The sequence below is a fragment of the Pelobates fuscus genome, chromosome 9, assembly GCF_036172605.1.
Source record: "Pelobates fuscus isolate aPelFus1 chromosome 9, aPelFus1.pri, whole genome shotgun sequence".
NCBI lineage: Eukaryota > Metazoa > Chordata > Amphibia > Anura > Pelobatidae > Pelobates > Pelobates fuscus.
In genome coordinates, this window is record NC_086325.1 from 61335470 (window position 1) to 61355619 (window position 20150).

The 20150-nt window shown below is 39.9% G+C and overlaps 1 protein-coding gene across 1 annotated transcript in view; it reads left to right on the top strand.

Moving 5' to 3' along the window:
- Positions 1-3561: 3561 nt before the first annotated feature.
- Positions 3562-20150, top strand: part of MCF2 (MCF.2 cell line derived transforming sequence) — a 167807-nt gene continuing 151218 nt past the window's right edge. Inside the window, exon 1 of the mRNA XM_063433524.1 lies at positions 3562-3805. Coding sequence (XP_063289594.1) covers positions 3709-3805 — 97 coding nt within the window. The 5' untranslated portion in view covers positions 3562-3708. The remainder of the gene's footprint in view (positions 3806-20150) is intronic.

Consider the following 20150-nt stretch of genomic DNA (forward strand, 5'->3'; position numbering starts at 1 on the left):
GGGGGAACAGTCCCTATTCTGCTCTGTGTCAGTGTGTATCGGGGATCCTTAGGATAGGTGTCAATCCATATCTACCAAGTGACCCTATGTAGGGGGAACAGTCCCTATTCTGCTCTGTGTCAGTGTGTATCGGGGATCCTTAGGATAGGTGTCAATCCATATCTGCCAAGTGACCCTATGTAGGGGGAACAGTCCCTATTCTGCTCTGTGTCAGTGTGTATCAGGGTCTTTGAGGACAGGTGTCAATCCATATGTCAAGGTGTCAATATGTCATATGTCAGGTGTCAATCCATATCCATTGTGATTTAGGAATGTTGGGTGATTTATGCCCTTTATGGATTAAAACCAGACTCTGCATCAACTGTGTAATTTTCCATGGGAGTTTTGCCATGGATCCCCCTCCGGCATGCCACAGCCCAGGTGTTAGTCCCCTTGAAACAACTTTTCCATCACTTTTGTGGCCAGAAAGAGTCCCTGTGGGTTTTAAAATTCGCCTGCCCATTGAAGTCAATGGCGGTTCACGAACGTTTGCGCAAGTTCGCGTCTGCTGTTAGCGAACCGAAAATGTTGTGTTCGCAACATCACTAATCCCCACCCTTTGGCTTTTCCTACAACCTAGCAACACCCCTGTTTTTTATCTTCATGAGGAAATGCCTCTAGAGCAGGGGTAACAAAGAAATTCTCCAGGCACTCAAGGTGTTGAAGCCGCAGGCAGTTTTAATGAAACAAAAAAGAGCAGCAACGTTTCGACCTGCTTTTTCAAGCTAACACCACAAAGCAAACATGAGTGTATATATAGCAAACAAAAAAGGTCAACCACTAATTCACTTAAGTGAAAATCATTAACATAAATAATTAACACAAAATATCTATAAATGCATTAATCCATGACTTACCTCTGTGTGTCAAAAGAGGGAGAGACAAAAATAATATTAAGATCTAGTGAAATAAAGTAAAAAAAGAACGCTTCTCGAGGCACCAAAGAATCACTTCCGGTTAAGTGGAACGCAAGAAAGCATTTCCTGTTCTCTGGAATGCATAAGGGATGCCCATTCACTGGAACGGCACAAGTGCAATCTAGCAAAGAGCAAAAAACGTTCGTACAATCATATGTACGAACGGCACTGGTTGTTCATACACACGAACGTACAAACCTCCAATGGTCTCGCGCATGCGTCCCCAGGCAATCAGCCGGACAGGGATTACCATGCGTGTAGCCGAAATCAGGCATACAAAATATCAGTGAAACACAGAAGGCTGTGTACATTTAACCAGAAGTGATTTTTTTGGTGCCTCGAGAAGTGTTCTTTTTTTATTCTTATTTAATTTTTTAACTTTATTTTACTAGATCTTAATAATAATTTGTCTCTCCCTCCTTTGACACACAGAGGTAAGTCATGGATTATTGCATTTATAGATATTTTGTGTAATTTGTATTTTTTGTTATTTATTTGTACACTATTCACTTAAGTGAATTAGTGTTGGACCTTTTTTGCACTGTTTGCTATATATACACTCGTGTTTGCTTTGTGGTGTTAGCTTGAAAAATACCTCTTAGCAGGTCAAAACATTGCTCTTCATTTTTGTTTCATTAAAACTGCCTGCGGCTTCAATACCTTGAGTGCCTGAGGATTTTCTGTGTTGCCTTATCGTTGTGGGATTGCTGGTCCCACCAGGTGGCTGGTGGGATTGAGTGCGGCTCCTACAATCACTTTTGTAATCTAGAGTAAGGGTAGGCAACCATTCGGCCCTCCAGATGTTGTCGACTACATTTTCCTTTGTTTTACCAGAATTGTAGCTGTAAGAGCATTATGGGAGATGCATTTCATATCTGGAAGGACTGAATGTTGCCAACCCCTGCTCTAGTGGCTGTCTATTTGTCAGCTACCAGAGACATGCTTTCTTTCCAATGAAAAGGGGCAATTTCTATGCACCAAAACCACTCAATTAAGATGCAATCCCTTTAATGCCTTTTAAGTCCTTGAATGTCACTTTTGTAAATGCAATAGTTTAAGGGGTTGAAGGGAAAGTATGAAGTCAAAATATTTTTATTGCACTTGCTTCCTTTTAAAATATTTTAAAACGGGATTTTCGCCAATTAAACATATTCAATATGTTTTTTCTTGTTTGTATTCATGCTTTTTTTCGGCTGAATTGGTAAAACAGGCTCCATCAAAATAGGGAAGCGCTAAATTAAGTCATACTGTGACTGTATATTGATTCTATTGATTGGGAAAAAAAACAGATATTCCCTCATCGTTACAGTTTATGGGATTGTTGCTTTGTCTTAAGTGCTAGCTTGGTGCTCCATCTTTTAAATAATGTCATATGTTCTATGTTTTGTAACATAGCATGGCAGTGAAAGGGTTATGTTTTAGTTGGTCACATTGAAACGTTCTACTGAATTTCTAATGATAAGGAATGTGTGAACATATAGATTTGTGTCCTCTACAGATATAGAGGGATTTTATATTTCCTGCAGTAAAAAAAAAAAAAGCCGCAAAACATCCCTATAAAGATATTTTTACCTAATATTAACCCTTTCAGGATTAGGGTAAGGCGATCTACCTTGTAATCAAGAAACCTTTGACATGGCCTTCGTTAGGAATAGGTTAAAAAGTATATTTTAGACATTAGTATATTTTAGTGCTAGTTAACAGGGACTGTACTGATCTACCCCATTAATTGGAGACCTGGTTGTCTAATGTCCTTGACACAAACCATTTGCTTTCCATGAAGGAGTAATATAGCCCAGCAATCAGTCTGTGTTATCAGGGCTCTGTTAGCTTGGAAAGTGAAAACTCATACAGGTCTTGGGGCAAGACAGTGACTGCTCTGATGACATTACATGGGGAGGGGAGGGGAGAGGTGGATGCCTGCAAACCTGAGCTCTCTGCTGCACATGACATTCATCAGATGATGTGAAACTCTAGTCTGGAGACTGTTTTGCTCTTGCTTTCAATATCAGAGCTTGCTGCTGACAGTGACTGGTGTGCAATTGTTTTTGCTTTTTTTTTCTACATATTTTTTTTTTTTCCTGGGATGGTTTGGTCCACAAACTGTGGAGAGATCCAGTGATCTTACTTGTATCTACTTATGTTGCTTCCTGCAGAAACAGATCTGCAGCTGAGATCAGACAGTTACTTGTGATTAGGATATACAGCTTGGCACGGCACGGCCACCTCTGCAGTCTCTCTGCATCCTTACGCCAAGAAGATGCTTAATCACAGGTCCTTGAGCCGGGATAGCAGGAGAGCTGGGATGGTCCGCTCACTGTGAAGCTGTGTTTACCTGGGAAAGGTGCCACAAGTGGCTGACACCCACTGCATAGGTTTGGTGAATTCCTGCAATATTTACAAACAGTCTGCACCTCTCCTCCTTGTGCTGGTCCTGTCTCTATCTAATTGCTCTCCACTTCCTATTTCTGAGCTCAGATTTTTTTTAGCTTTAATCACTTGCATCCCTTTCATCTCTCCCACCCTCCAGAGTGCCGCTTTACCCTAAAATCCCTTACTCCTCCCTCTTATAGAGAGCAGCTGCTCTGCCCACATCTCTCTGTGCTTGTACTTGTTCAACGTCCTGCTTCCTACTGGATCTAGAAGGTGACCCTACCAGGAGTGCCCTGTCCTATCCCACATGAGATACTGCGACATTGCATGGGGGCAGCCCAGCTCTGACCCTGCCCAGCCTCACTGACCCAGGACAGGTATGGCACCTCCAGACACTGTCCGGATCTCTGCGGTGGAGATGGCCATGTATTACAGCCTCCAGCAGGCTGCCTCCCTCCTGGACTCTGTGCTGGAAAGTAAGTATCTATCTGATCCTTCACTTATTACATTATCCCTCTGCTGCAGCCACAGCAAATCATATTATGCTTCCTATTTGTATTGTGTGTGTATATAGCTGCAATGCTGCATTCAGGCCACAGCTAGCACTGACACACTCCAGAAGTTACAAGATCACTTTGTCTGCACCTATGGGGGTAATTGCTACATTGTAAGAGTTCTCTTCTGTGTGGAATTAGAACCCACTCCAAAACAGTATTCCACGACATAGAATAATACATGAGAGATCTACTAATTTTATGAACTTGTGCAATTTATTATTATGTTGGGGGATTTTTTCTTCTTCTAGCTTTGAAGTAGTTAATTCTTTCTAGAGTATTGTGAGAAAAAAAACACAATTGTATAATTCTGAGTGTTTTGTTAATAGTTGCTGCTATGCACCAATACATCTCAAATGGAAAAAAAAAAGTTTTCACTTGTCAGATCCTCACAATGTGCAGCAAATCCCTCTGTCTCTTAAAAAAATGTTTTGTTTAACATACAATAATGTTGAGATCCAGCTGTTTGCATGAGGCAGCAGTTATTCTGGGACAAGGAGCTAAATTTGGTGCATTCACTATAAAAAGCAAGGTACCATTACTGACATTTCTCCTAATTCATTGAATTGCTCTAGTAAGGATCTGATAAAATGGCCATGTAGATTTGCTGTCATTAGCAGAAGTAAACAACAGCTGGCCTTTAGTTTGGTTGTGGATGGCAACTCCTATTATGCTCGGTGTGTAATGTGTGTAGCTGCGAGTGAGGATGGTTATAGCTTGCGATTCCATTAATTGTTGCCTGTCTCTGATAAATTTAATGTTAATAAATTGCAGAACAAGCCTTACATCATGGGGGGAGGGGGGGGGGGGGGAGTAATTTTGTGAAGTATGTAAAATGTACTAGTTTATAAGAGAATAACAATATAATATAATCCCCTCATCATCTAACATGCAATGTGTTCCTGAAGGTTTAACCTGCAAAACATGTTGCTCCTGGCTGGCTAATGACCCCCCCAATGATGTTGCCAGAGGTAGACTTACACCTCTGGCAGCAGATGGGTTAATTTCCTTATGTGCAGTGTTTTTAGAGCAATACGACACACATACAGACACATCATGGCTGCTTTAAAATACTGAATTGGTTATGGTGTTTGGAATAATTCCTTCAACAATAAATGCCCACAGCATTGTTATTAATCTTGTATATTTATGTAATGTGCTGTTGATACATGCAATATTCTGTAAGGAAAAAATGGTTCTCGATTATTTCACATTATGTTTTGGCCTCCAATGCTATGTAGTAAAATTTTGGCCACATTACAATTTTCCTTGTTTTTCCTCAGCCATGGGGATTTATTTACTAAACTGACCTACTGGGAACTGAATTGCCAAAATGTAGGCCAGAAATAGCTGATTTGGAAGCATCCTCTTTTATTGCTATGGTCATAGCTTGGTTATTTAAGCCTTTATTTTCAGCTTGGTTTAACGTTCACTGTTTACTCAATGACCCCCATTGTTTATGAAGGCCACATGACCATGAATTTAACATAAACGTGCTTTGTAAATAATAGGAAGAAGAAGAAATCAAATATACGTCCTAAGATATAACATTATATAGAAAAATCTTAACTTTCCCCAATCGCTTCCTCCATTCTCCCTCTCTCGAGATCGGTTCTTCATTTCTTCCCATCTAATCTAGTTCTCTTTAAAACATAAGACAAAAGTAGGGACTATGTTGTCTTATGTGTATTTCCTACGCCTGACCAGCTCTGACCTACTTCCTGTGGGTCAGAAATTTTTTCCCACGATACTCACCTTTTCCTCCGTGATCTTGCGATGCCTGCTTTCACTATCCCCGAACATCCTGTCATTTAGACAGAACACAGAAGAAACTACAGAATGAGAACAGTTTGTTCATTCATGTTAGGACAACATTCGGTACTTTTAGGTCAGTTCGAAATTCTGATCCGTTTTGCAGCTGCATCTTGCAGCCGCTTGGTAGATAGCTCCCTAATTCCCATGGTATCAGGAAGCCATCTACCAAAAGGCTGAAAGACTAAGATTGGTCTTTCAGCTAACTTTACTAATACTAAGTAATGATTACTTAGTATTATTAAAGTTGGCTGAAAGACCAATCTTGGTCTTTCAGCCTTTTTGTAGATAGCTTCCCGATTGCGAGTAGGGACATGTCTACTAAACACTGTTGTAAAAAAAAAAAGCCCGCCCCTCTGATAAACGGCCCCATGGTGGGCATCTATTAACTAGCGGGGAGGGGGGGAGGGGGCGGGGACATAGTGTCCTCCCCGATTCCCTACCCATGCACCACGAGTGGGGGCTATTTAATTCAACAAAGAACATAGTGCCCCCACCCATGATCGGTGGGTGGGGGGGCCTAAAAGACATTGGGAGGGGTACCCATTATCCTCCCACTCGGCCGCCACCCATGAGCAGCAGGTGGGTCCCTAAAAGACAGTGTGGGGGACCTATTGTCTTCCCCTGCAGCCCCCACCCATTAGCGGCGGGTGGGGGCCCTAAAAGACAATGGAGGACCTATTGTCCTCTCCCCCGGCCCCCACCCATGGGTGACTGGTAGGGGATGAAAAAAATACCCCCATGTCTGCATGTGACTAGGGGTTTCCCAAGCCCCTAGTCACCCTCCCACCCAATAAAAAAAAAATAAAGCCCTACCTACCCCCCTCACGCTAAAAAATAGTGGGGAGGGGGGTGGGACAATAAAACGAAATACCTGTAAATAATAAAAAAAAATTTAAAAAAATCATTTGATGTCTTATTTTTTCTAAAACCTTTTTTTCAGCCCCAAAAAAGCCCGTAGAACTAATAAAATAAAAAATAAACACACCGGAAAAAAAAAAAATCTTGCTGCTTAAACAAAACAATCAATCTTCACCCAGTGAGGGCACCGGGCAGACTGAGCTCCGCAGGGTGGGGACAGGCTTATAAAGCCTTCCAACGCTCTGCAATTTGACTCACAGCACTCCGATTGGTTGGTTTAAGCCAATCAATAAGAGTGCTCTGTTTGGTTACCTGTAAGGCTCACTATTTACCGATCAGGTATTTACCCATCAGAGCACTTGAGATCAATGAAGTGGTCTGGATGCCAGGTACCCCAGGTTTTAACCCTTCAGATGTAAACATAGCAGTTTCAGAGACACTGCTATGTTTACATTGCAGGGTTATTCCAGCCTCTAGTGGCGGTCTTCCTGACAGCTGCTAGAGACACATCTGCGAAGCTGGATGTGAAAATCGCATTCAGTGTGCAGAACGTCCATATGAAAGCATTGAGAAAACTTAGAAAAGAAGGTTTAGGAAAAAAAGAAGACATCGGATGGTAAGGTTTTACATTTTTTATTTACAGATATTTCGTTTTATTGTTCCCCACTCACTATTTTAGGGTGAGGGGGCTAGGAAGGGCTTTATTTTTTGGGGGTGTAACTAAGGGCTTGGGGACCCCTAGTTACCTGGGAAGAGGGGGGGATTTTTTTAATTTAGCTCCCACCCGTCGCCCATGGGTGGGTACCAAGGAGGACCCTATGTCCCCTGTTTAGTTGAATAGCCCCCACTCGCGGATCACAGGTGGGGGCTCAGGGGGGACACTATGTCCTGCTCGCTAATTAATAGATGCCCCACCATGAGGACACAGGCTGCTCACTGTTTAGTAGACATGCACCTACTCGCAGCATAGTGAGTAGGGGCATTTGGGAGATGTTAATCTCCCTTATGCTAATATGGGGGTGATATTGACCCCCCATAGAGTGAGGGAGGACATTGGGGGCTTAGGAAGTGGCGGGGAGCATAGCTCCCTGCCGCTTCAATTTTTAAATATTAGAAGGAGGGAGCTGCGAGCCGATAGCTCCCTCCTTGTAATAAACTAAACGAACGAATGAACACCGTCATTCGGTGTTTGTTCGTCTGACATTTCTATTCATTCGTCTTTCTGATGAATGAATGAATATAGGAAATTCACGTCTGAATTAACTGGGCATGCACGGGAATTTCACAGCGCTATCTAGTGTGGGCAGATGATGAGTCCCACAGGGCCTTCATCCTAAGCGTTCCAAAAGGTGCAATACTGTTAGAAAAACTTTCAAAATGATTTATCTAAAAATCCCCCTCTAGACTTTAATGGTGACTAATGTAGACGGATAATTTGGAAAGATTTTCTAGCAGTATTTAATCATTTGGAAAGCTCATTAAAAGCAGCACTGTCACGTCATGCTTACATTTTCCCCAATCTTCCTCTATCCTACTCATTTTCCCCTATTTCTAACCAAAGACATAGTATTTCTTATATAGTTTTGCTACCACCATCAAGAAGTGCTAGGTGTAGAAAAAAATGCATAGACCTCAATGTTGTACTATTGCGCATGTGCAGTGATGTCGGCTCCTGGCGCTGAAGTGCCAGGAGCTGAAGAGGACTTGCCGTTAGAAGATGGAGTCTCCTACAAGGGATAGGTTCAGGTAAGTAGAACTCAACTTTTCCTGCCCCCTGGCCATGTCACTGTTGGGGGTCTTTGCAGTGACAGCGCAATTTTAGATCAAGGTCTTTGTTTCTTATTATATAATTTATTGATAGATTATATTCTTCTTTGAAGTGTTTTCTTTTTTTATTTTTTTTACATGGTTTTGATTTTAAGAGTGCCAACTTTTTATTAATCTTTGTTATGCAATTTGTTATTCAATGTAAAATTATTTACAAATTGTATTCATTAAACAGCATAATGTGTTCATTTTAGAATTGATAATCAAACTTTTGGCTGTGTTGAAAAAAAATACTCTTTTTTTTTTTTAATCCTAGCTATTTTAAATCCTAGCTAAGTTTTGCATCTGTTAAGTCAAAACATGTACATATATACAAACACAAAAACAAGGTTATTGCTTTTGTTACGTTTTAGAATTTCTTTTGATACACAATATGCAATTTAAATGGTTTAAATTTAGTAAAAGCAAGCCTATAGCTAGAAATGTTTTGATAATGATGCAGGATATTGCTGGACCAAATGCGTCCCGCTTAGTAAGGCTCAAGCTGTAGTGTGTTAGCGGAGGTCTCATCCTTTACAAATGATTTGTATCTTTGAATGTAGCTTACACTAGCAACATTGTAGGCTGCAATTTACAGTAATAGGTGTTCTGTTCTTTTCCTGTTGTTGGCCGGTAAGCTCTTTCTTTCTAATTTAGATTACCGTATATATCTTGACCAATGAGACACCTTTTATTAAAAAGAAATAAGCGGCTTGTCAATTCCAATCCATATCAGTGAGGGCTCCTAACTGAAGTAGTGTATCAGGATTAAGAGCCTATTCATACCTCAATCAACTCTAGTCTAATGACACAGCTATCCCGATGGAGGTAGACAGGCCAAATGTGACCTTAAAATATTCTATTACAATTTCCTATAGTTTTTAAAGAATCCCTTGGGTCATTATACATTAATTTTTAAATATATATGATGCTAACTAAAACGAAAGTGCACAAAACAATGTCTATACATTATACTAGCAGAATTGCTTGCAGATATATAGATTAGTAAAATGTGCACCCTCTTGCTGAAGATGTAATGGTTTTGGTGATTACAGTCCCTTTAATTTAGGTAAATAATACTTTTCTGTAAATGTTTGTCTTGAGTGTTGTACCATATTAGCATGGTCCAACCAGCTTCTAAACTACATTTAGAGGGACACTGTACTGCCTAAATAAAATAAAAATCCATGTTTAGTAGATGTTCCTCCTTTTTTTCATTGATGCTATATCTAAAAACAGCTTTCAATAGTTTCAGATAACTTGACTGCATTCTTTGAAAGCCCTCCCTTTCTAACCCCGCCCAGACTTTCTGTGGCTGTCCAATCACAGACTTCCCAATACAGCTCAATGAGAAGTCTTTGCAAGAGCTCTGAGCAATTGCCTCCCTTTTTTTGGTTTAGCTGCACTGAGTTAAACAACCAGGAAGTAACATGACTGGTTTTCTGACTGACATCCACAGGTGGTGGTGAGGTAACAAAGTTAACTTTTATAAAAAATGCCAATTAGTATTGAAATCTGCACTTTTTATAAAATGGAAAAAGAACACACTCTTCACACTTGAATCACTTCAGCACTGTTCCCTTAACCAGCATTGCCTTCTTGGAAGAATGTTCAGAACTGTAGAAATAGACAGAAATAGACAAAAATAGACAAATTGTCACTTATAATATCTTGATGGCTTCTCATTTGCATTTACAATTGGTATTTTAGTTAGTCTTTACCGTGATCATTTGTTTACTGATTCTCTGTTGGATAACTATCAATTAACTCAGATGTATAATTAATATGTAGTCAAAACATATAAAATCATCTTGTCATTCAACCTGTGTTTATTGTAAACTGATTTATTTTGTTTTTATTTATCTTTGATCCATAATTGCAAGGATAATCACAGGATAAAATCAAGGCTTATCTTCACATAAATGCATTTGCATATAAACTGTTCATTGGCCATAGCTCAGATTTCCAATTCAGGTACTTTAACATACATTACCGTTAACATTTAGCAAAGCTGGCTTTTCGTTTACTGCAATTAACTGTTCAGTGAATAAACCCAGCTGAGGGTAATATGTGTTTTTTTTTTTAAAAAAAAGTGATTTTCAACGGGTGTAGATTATCATACAATTTATACAACGATTATATATCTTTCTTGCATGACATGCTACTGTGAATAGACTCTATCTTCTAAAAATATACACCGAGAATGAATAATAGATTTATGAGCTAAAGCAATGAGCAGGGGAAATTGCTAAATGTGACAAAGTGATGGTAGGAGCATGATAATATAGAGAAAGGGAATATCACGTGGGTGGGGAACAGAACAGAAGCCACATAGAAAGTATGATTTAAGGGGAAACTGACCTGCTTTTTTGGTGGAGATGGTTTATTAACCCCACTCAATACAACTGCCTAGTTTACTGAAAGGCAAACACACCTAACCCCTCTCCCTGAACCAGGTTTGTAAGAGTATCCATCATTCTAACACCCTCTTCCAACAATTACTAGGGTAAATGTGCATGTGTATGTGTGTGTATATATTTATATATATATATATATATATATACACACACACACACACACACACACACACACACACACACACACACACATATATATATATATATATATATATATATATATATATATATATATATATATATATATATATATATATATATATATATATACATATATAAAGAGTAAGAGATGCACTCTGAGGTCTTTCAAATAAATCAATCTGTGTTTATTTAAATGAAGGTATTACATCATATGACCGACGTTTCGACCCGTTCGGGTCTTCCTCAAGATCTTGAGGAAGACCCGAACGGGTCGAAACGTCAGTTGGATGATGTAATACCTTCATTTAAATAAACAGATTGATTTATTTGAAAGCCCTCAGAGTGATTCTCTTACTCTTCTATATACATTTCATAACGTGGGATCGCACCAAGGCACTAATATATTGAATTGGAGACAGGGTGAGTGCCAAGCTATTTATCTTTGCCTCTCACTGCCTCTCAGTGTGTGTGTGTGTGTGTGTGTGTGTGTGTATATGTGTGTGTGTATATATATATATATATACATATACATACATACATACACTGAGAGGCACAACCAAATTGCTGGGATTGTGTACCAAAATATCTGTTGAGTATATGGGCTGGATCTGCCTAGGTCCAGATGTGAGGTACCATAAAAGGTAATTGAAAATGAAGAGGCTAAGATCCCATGGGACTTCCAGATCCAGACAGTCAAGTAAATAAATCAACCTGACATTGTGGTAGCTGACCAGGAATGGAAGACTGTAGTCATGATGGATGTGGCAATACCCATTGACTATAAGATGAGGAAGAAGGAATATGAGAAGGTGGACAAATACTAGGGACTGAAAGGGGAGCTAGAAATGATATGGAAAGTGAAGGCAGTAGTAGTCGCAATTGTGATGTGAGCACTCAGGGCTGTGACTCCCAAGTTGGGGGGTGGCGTCAACACATTCCAGGTAGAGGACCCAAGAATGACTAATATGCCACTCAGAAGAGGTGAGAAAATACATTTATATAGCATTGAGACAAAATCTTTCATTATTCAGAAATAGGTATTCTTATAAATTCATAAAACGTATTTAACCCTAAATAATCAACATTCAAGGGTGGATGGCAGGAATGTAACAAGGCTGAGTTGTTTTGTCTTAACGTTGGCTGGTAATCTTACACTTTAGTGGCAATCTCCATGGTACTAAAGACCTGTTATTTAAGTGTGTATTGTTAAAAATCAAAAAAGCTACCTGTTCAGTCTCCCATTTGCTTTGTTTATACCCTGAAAACTACCACCATTTTTGCCACCCAGGAGTAGTGAGAGTTTGAGTGAATGGACTCATTTCTGTGTTCTTATACAAGTCCCTGCAGATTTGGAACGATTTGATCTTTTGGGGAATATCTTGAGTTGACTAAGCTTGTACCATTTCTAGACTTGAACAAGCAGCTATGTTTGAGGAGTAAAAGTGCACAATTATCTGCCCTGTCCATTATCAATGCATCCATATTATCATTAACCAAGGGATGGAAGGGTTAAAGTTCTGATCCATGAAAAATGCAATTCAAGGAGATGCTGATTGGCCAGGGCCGTGTTTGAATCATGCTGGCTCTGCCTCTTTGTCAGTCTCAGCCAATCCTATGGGGAAGCATTGTGATTGAATCAGGCTACCACTTATGATGATGTCAGCAGACTGCTTGTTTTTTTTTTTTTTTTTTTAGGCAAACAGCATGCAGAGTTACAGATTCAGGCTTGAATACAGTAAGATTTTGCTATATTTATGGAGACATGAGGGGACCAGGGGGGCTAGATGGTGGTTTTAACACCATAGGGTCAGGAATACATGTTTGTGTTCCTGACCCTATAGTGATCCTTTAAAATTGATGCTTAAAGTGGCATGGTCATTGTTTTCTTTCACTATGCCAAGGGTATCTTAACTTCCCCCTTGCGTCTCGCTTTTATATTAAATATTTTTTTCTTCCTTGTGCCAGATTTTAATATCTGGGTGCTGCCATTTTGTTCTCATCTGTCCATTCCACAATGTCGGTAGTTTGCACTTCTGTGGGATTCTTTTGTCTGATAGTTTGAGGGTAAATTATCTTGACAGCTGAACCGGAACCCTGCTTAAAGGGACATTATAGTCACCAGATCTACTACATCTTATTGTATCTGTTCTGGTGAGCATAATCATTCCCTTTAGGCTTTTTGCAGGTAAACACTGTTTTGTTTTTTTCCCAGAGAAAATGCAGTGTTTACATTACAGCTTAGGGATACCTCCACTAGTCACTCCTCAGATGGGTACTAGAGGTGCTTCCTGGGGCAGTGCTGCACACTGTGTAGCACTGACATTCAGTGTATCCACCTTCTAAATGGAGACACTGAACTTTCCTCATAGAGATGCATTGATTCAATGCTGATTGGCCAGGGCTGTGTTTGGCTTGTGCTGGCTCTGCCCCTGATCTGAATCCTTCACAGTTTTAGCCAATCCAATTCTTTCCTATGTGAAATCATTGTGCTTAGCTCTGGCTCCGATCATACCTTCTGATGGTGTCGGGCAAGGAGGGAGATTAGGGGCAGAACCAGCAGCAGCAGACTGCAATAAAGTTAAGATTTTGATATATTTAGGGAGGGAGCAAGGGTGGGGTGGGGTGGAGGAGAAAATGCTGGGTTTTTTTGTCAATCTTTCTTTTATTGAGGCATAGAGTTGCATGGGAACAGAAGAGAGAAGGGGAGACAGTTAATATACATTCCAAATGGGGGTTTAACAGTACAGTTACTATCATCTCCACAAAGCATCTGCCTCTTTTTTTTTTTTTTGTAAAGAATAAGTAGATTGTTAACACACCCATAACTGTAAGGTACATTTGTCAAGGTAAAACTTAAGTTGCTCTAGTAACAGTATAGGTAGAGTGGGTACATTATACTAGTTAATTAAACAGACTAGCGCGGATAGATTAGCTAGTGGTAGTGTATATATAAGGTACATAGGCTGCTATCCAAGAAATGCTATACACTTGTTTCCGAATCGCTGATTACAATCTTATGGCTTTGTGTGCAACTATGCTGGTCAGTGACTTCAGACTGAAAATTGCTAGGCAGATGTGTCTGTAAGTAAACAGACTAGTTAAACATTGAGTCTTGCATGCATTGAGATCGTTATGGTTCTTTAGGTCAGTCTACTGCCCTATCGCTGCCCATCATGCCATGCTGCCATCATGTTGTGCTAAGGAGAGACGTTTGGGGTTCATGTTAGGCATAATCAACATCAAACCTATAGATACAAGCAGGTACAGCTGTCACTAGCTAGTATCAAAAGCTAGCAAGGTAAACTAATGGCGTCAGATTGTAGTATTCGATCAGATGGACATAAAGGTGCGAAGGTATATTGAAGTGCATCAAAACATTAGTTAAAGACATAGCAGAATATACATTTCTAGGCTAGCACTAGCAATGCCTGCCCAGAGATTCCTATGTGTAAGGTAGGGACTAGTGATTGAAATTCTCCAGATTAGACTAAAGTAAGGTAAAAAACAAAATGCTTAAACATACTAGCGCTATACTGCCTACGAATTGTTAAACAATAAATTGCACGACGGGAACCTGTTGCTTCTCCGCAGTTAAGTCTGCGGGGTTATAGTCAATCGTAATTACAGTCTGTTTTGTTCAGCCTATGCCGGCTCTGATCGCTGGACAGGCAGACTATGCACTGTGGCCGGGTTGATGCCTTGGTAAGACGTCCTCTCTAGTAGGCCCTAAGGGGGTACCCCGTCTATGTCTGCTGCCGGTGGGGAGCTGTGTTATCAGTGTGGGTGTTGGTACTTTGAGAGTTCGTTGAATGCGGGAGAGGTGTGAGGGCGGCCGGGCCTCCCCTTGGCCCCAGGCTCTGTGTGGGGTCTGCATCTTGGCGCCACAAACTCGGGTGCTACTAGAGGCCAAGTTTTTCCCTGCAAGGGCGCTTCGGAGAGCCCTGGTGTTCCATCGCCGCCAGCAGCGGTTAGGCTTCTGGCGATGTGGCCGATGCTGAGGAGTTAGCCTCCTGGTGACCCTCGGCCCGGGTGGGCGGTCGGTGCTCGTCATTGGCGCAAAAGGGCATGTAGTGCCGCCTCTGTTTCCCCGGCCCCTGTGCTGTACCTCCGCTTTTCATAGGGGTTTTTGCAAAGAGTCGGTCCAGCTGTTCCATAAATTGCTGGAATATCAAATCCAGGCTTGTGGGTTGCGTGGGTACAGATTCCATATGGTATGGGGCTTCTGCCATACTGCTGGGCCCAGAGCATCCGGAGCCCAAGCTTGAGTGGGCAGGTGCAGTCCGTGCAGCCATGTGTGTCGCTTCGGTGGGGACCGGGATAACCCCCGCCGGTCCATTGGGGGGGGTGGGGGAACGGGGTTTCCAACTTCGCCTTGCCGTGGGTATCAGCAGTGGGAGAGTGGCCATCTCCCCCACCGCCGCCATGCTTGTAGGCCGCAATCCTGTGTGGGTCGGATCCGGTACATAGATCCACTTGCGTGGTGTCATCATGCCGGTCTCGATGTCCCCTATCGCATGGGAGCAACAAGATGTCAGTTTACAGCCTCTGTTCATCGAAAATTGGCATTAGGTGAGTTTAGATGCGGGAGCAGCAGCGACATGCGTCTGCTCCTCTCTGTAGTCAGGCCCCGCCCCCCCAAATGCTGTTTTAACACCATAGGGTCAGGAATACATGTTTGTGTTCCTGACCCTATAATGTCCATTTAAGCTCTAGAGAGACAAAAAATAATTAAAAAAGGATTAAAAAAAAAAAAAAATACAACAAAACTACAGAGGTGCCTGGGGACATTTTTTTAGCTTGCTTTTATATCACGTTTGCGAGATTTATCTGATTGTGCCCAAAGGATAGTTAACCAATAAACTAATTTGTGTAGTGAACTTGAGGACACGTTTTATTAAATTGTGATTATGAGATAACTATATCCTAGGCAGCAAGACCTGCACTTCCTATTAGCAGCTACCTCCCTTGTGCCTCTGCTGGCTCTGGTGTTTATCGAGATGTGTATCCCCCAAACTCTTCAGAAACCCTGCCTACTGTTATTACATTGTAAAAGAGTGTCCAGATGCTATTCTCAGTCCCCTATGAGTCTCCTGCCCCCTTTTTTAATAAAATGCTCACTGTCACAGTTATTCACTAAACCCAAAATTGTGGATAAAAGGCAATGGAATTGTAAGTGTAATTTTCCAGCTCGACTGCTTTGACCTGAGTTGAAAAATTCTCTTATTGACCATCACCTTTCCCTGTGTAGTAAAAAAACAAAAAAAAATCTCTTAAGGGTTTTCTGGATGAAAATGAAAAACAATTTTTGTACCTTGTAACGTAATAAAATGTTCATTCATTCGTTTATCATGTCCTCTCATCCATATGTTATGCTATTGATTAATAAATACATCATATAATCCTTCTTTATTCTCATTGAATGCCAACCTCACTTCCTACCAAGAATATCACACAGGGTTTTTCAGAAGAGGACAAAAGTAAATATAGTTTATATATAGATTCCATCTGGTTAATGTGACTAGTCTTATTGGTTCATCGTTAATCATTTGATTTTTGAAACTATTTGATATTGCACTCCTTAATTGGTTAATATTTATACCTTGAAACATGGGGGGCCATGGTGATAAATCCCAATCCTGTGTTCCAATATTGATCACATTTATCTAGTAGAAAGGAACAGATAGAAACATACTTTGTAATGCATTTTATCAATCTTCCCCATGTGTCCGTGAACACAGTGCTCTCTCTGTGAGCATTTCTTATCTATGGGTAGGAAAAGGGCAGTCATACAGTTAGTACTTACAGTGTTTATCATTAGACTTAAATATCCTGCATGAACTGGCCGCAGTAATAAAGCATGGTGCATGTCCGTTTCAGAGACAAATAATACATGTAGATGTTATTATTTGTAATTTTTTTATATTCTTTATTTTTATTGTGCATAGAGATAAAGACATACAAGCTCGTGGTGCCCCAATAGCAATACTCAAGCATATTTTCAAGCATAACAGTAGGATAATCGGCACATTTTTGGTATAATAACAGTAGCTTATCGGCACATTTTTAATAATTAGATGTTATTTATTAAATTAAATATAACATTTTAAAATCAAAATTGTCAAACTGAAAATATAATTTCTTTAATTTTAATATTATTTTTGAATTTATCTATTTTGGCCTAAATTTTAAATGAATAAGGAATTAGCCCTGTTGGCATTTAACAAACAAACATTTGGTGTTACAATTGCCATGAATATCTATTCAGTGGAGAATTTGCAAATATTCTCACCATTCTCATCTCGTTACCTGAAATTGTAAATTGGAGTTACGAAAAGAATTATTTGCAATTTACAGTGATAATTCATTGATAAAAACAAGTTCACTCAAGGTTTGCTAGAATTCTTAACGCTAACATGCACTTTTTCTACTGACGTTAAAATCCCTGCAGAGATCCTAGAACAGGTGTTTTAACTCATCCATTCCAGCTTGCTCATGCCACCCCCAAACTAGTCCAATGGTCTATAAATATTTAATGTTTACAGTCTGATTCCAGCTGAATAGATTTATGAGCTTTTCCTTCATAGGAGCTTTAGCCTTTCTAAATCAGATAGGATTGCAGTGTGACAACCTATTTGTTACACTAATTTCTAAAAGTTAGAAACATAAATTCAAAATTCACATACTTTTCTTTAACTAGTGAAGTAAAAATATACAGAACTGAATTACTTATTAATCTATTATTCATCGCTAGAAGTGCTAATAAAACTCAGACTCCTTGCACCATAACCAGTCGAATGACCTGTACTTTTAGAAAACAAAAATGTTAGTCTGAGATAACAATGAATTGATCAGTTCATCTACAAGGTTCTTTTTGAGTTTTTTTTATAGAAATATTGAAAACAGGACATTTCATTGAAGCATATAATGCATACCTTGGAAAAATGAAATAGGGTTGGGTGGGGTGCCTCACAGTTTTACAATTTGCTGCTGGTGACATGTGGTGGCTTATAAGGAGACATGTCATACTCATCTGGAAATGTGCCTGGGAGCCCTTTGAGCCTCCCAGACAGGGCTGTCCGTGCCCAATTCTTTGATTTGGGAAGAAATATCTTGGATTAAACTTTTGCCACTCAAAGCATGTTCATGTAAAGTCTCTGCTGCAATATATAAGGGCTTTCCTCCATTGTTTCCAAAACAGGGTGTCAAACTAAAAACCTGGGACTGTAGGGACTGGAATAGGCCTTAAATTGAGAATGTTCGTTTTGAACTGACATTTGGGAACTTTACAGGGACACTACAGTCACCAGAACAACTACAGCTTAATGTAGTTGTTTTAGTGTGTGTATAGTATGCCTTTGCAGGCATTTTGTTGTAAACACTACCTTTTCCAAGAAAAAGCAGTGTTTACATTGCTCCCTATGTACACCTCCAGTGGCGGTTATTCGGACCGCCGCTAGAAGTGCTTTCAGGGTCAGTGAATGTGCAGCACTGGCATTCAGCATCTCCACGCTCTGCATGGAGGTGCTGAACGTTCCTCATACAGATGCATTGATTCAATGCAACTCGATGAAGAGATGCTGATTGGCCAACGCATTTCCATGGCTGAGATCATCAGAATTGACAATCCCAGCCAATCCAATGCTTTCTTATAGGATGATCTCAGCCAGGGAGGTGGATCGGGGGTGGAGTCAGCGCCAGCAGCACTAAAATAAATGTAAGTTTACCTATTTAAGGGAAGCAAGGGGGGCAGCGGACACCTAAATGGTGTTTTTAATGCTTTGTATTTCTACCCTTAGAGTGTTCATTGAATAGCTGGAATCTGGGCAGCATATTTCCTGCATGCAAGAACAGTTAAAAAAAACAAAACACATATAATGTTCTGCATTTTGATTGCGAAAAAAAGTCTACAAAAGACATGAATGTCTTTCCAGATTTCCCAGAAACAGGTGCTTTGTCTTATCCTTTGCTGGTTTACCGTCATCACCTTTCTAATCCAAAGAACTATAAATATTTACAATTCGGTTCCAGTTGAAGAGAAGAGATAAAGTTTTTTTCTTTTTCGCAAGCCTTATCCCATTTTATTTATTTTTTACACTGGAATTATTGTAGCATCTAGAACAGTCATGCGCTCCTGATCTAGTAGTTCTTGTTCACAAAACACCAGGACAACGAGACTCTTTCTCTTAAATATTTTATGCTATCTTTTGTCTTGTTTGAAGACTCATCACAGTTAATGGTGTCTCTAATTTAAGATGAGATGTGAACTGCTGAAAAGGCAGGCTTGCAGAACGAGAGCACAAATATTGAATTATAGTTTTAAAGTCATTTTTGAAAAGCTCATGGAAACATCTGTCAAACATCTCTGCACAAAAGGCAAACCTGGTTCTTTGTCATGCTTAAAATGATTACACACAAAGCTAAACGGAACAATGCATGTCTCATGACTGAGAGATAATTAAATAATTTTCCGTAAAACTTTGCAGACTGGAGCATACGAAAACACCTGGGGTTTATCTACTAAACAGTGAGTTTAGAACTGGATAAGCACAGTGAAGGAGTTTAAGCATGCGTGGGATAGGCATAAGGCTATATAAGATAAGGCTGGGGACTAATAAAAGTATTTAGAAAATTGGGCAGACTAGATGGGCCGAATGGTTCTTATCTGCTGTCACGTTCTATGTGTCTTTGATTAGATATTATAGGCCAAATTAGCTGGCCTAAAAATTTTTTTTTTTTTTTTTTTACGTAATTCTGGTTTAAATTTGGCTATAAAAAGGAGAATATACTCTTATTCTTTTCCTTTTTATTCTGCTAATTTACTAGGTTTGGTAATTTTTGTATAATTTAGTGCTGCCTATAGAATTCTTTTTGACTATAATGAGCGCCTATCATATTGTTGAATAGCTAAACTTGTCCATTGCCACTTTGTAAGGGAGCATATATTAACTAATGCTGTAAATAAGTTTGTTTGAGCAGAGCTTTTTCACCTCTTGTTTCTCTTCATGGTAATTTGTTTAGCATTAATTTGCTCATTTATATTCCCGTCGTATTATTGTGAAGCGCTTCAGAATATGTTCGTGCCATATATACTGTATGTGACCATGATAACGACATCACAACTTATAATTATTCCCTTTTTGTTATCATGGCAAAAAAAAAACCCACCCCCCGAAATTGTCACTTTCATGTAGCATTTCTTCTGGTCAAAATGCAAAAACCCCAAAGACTTG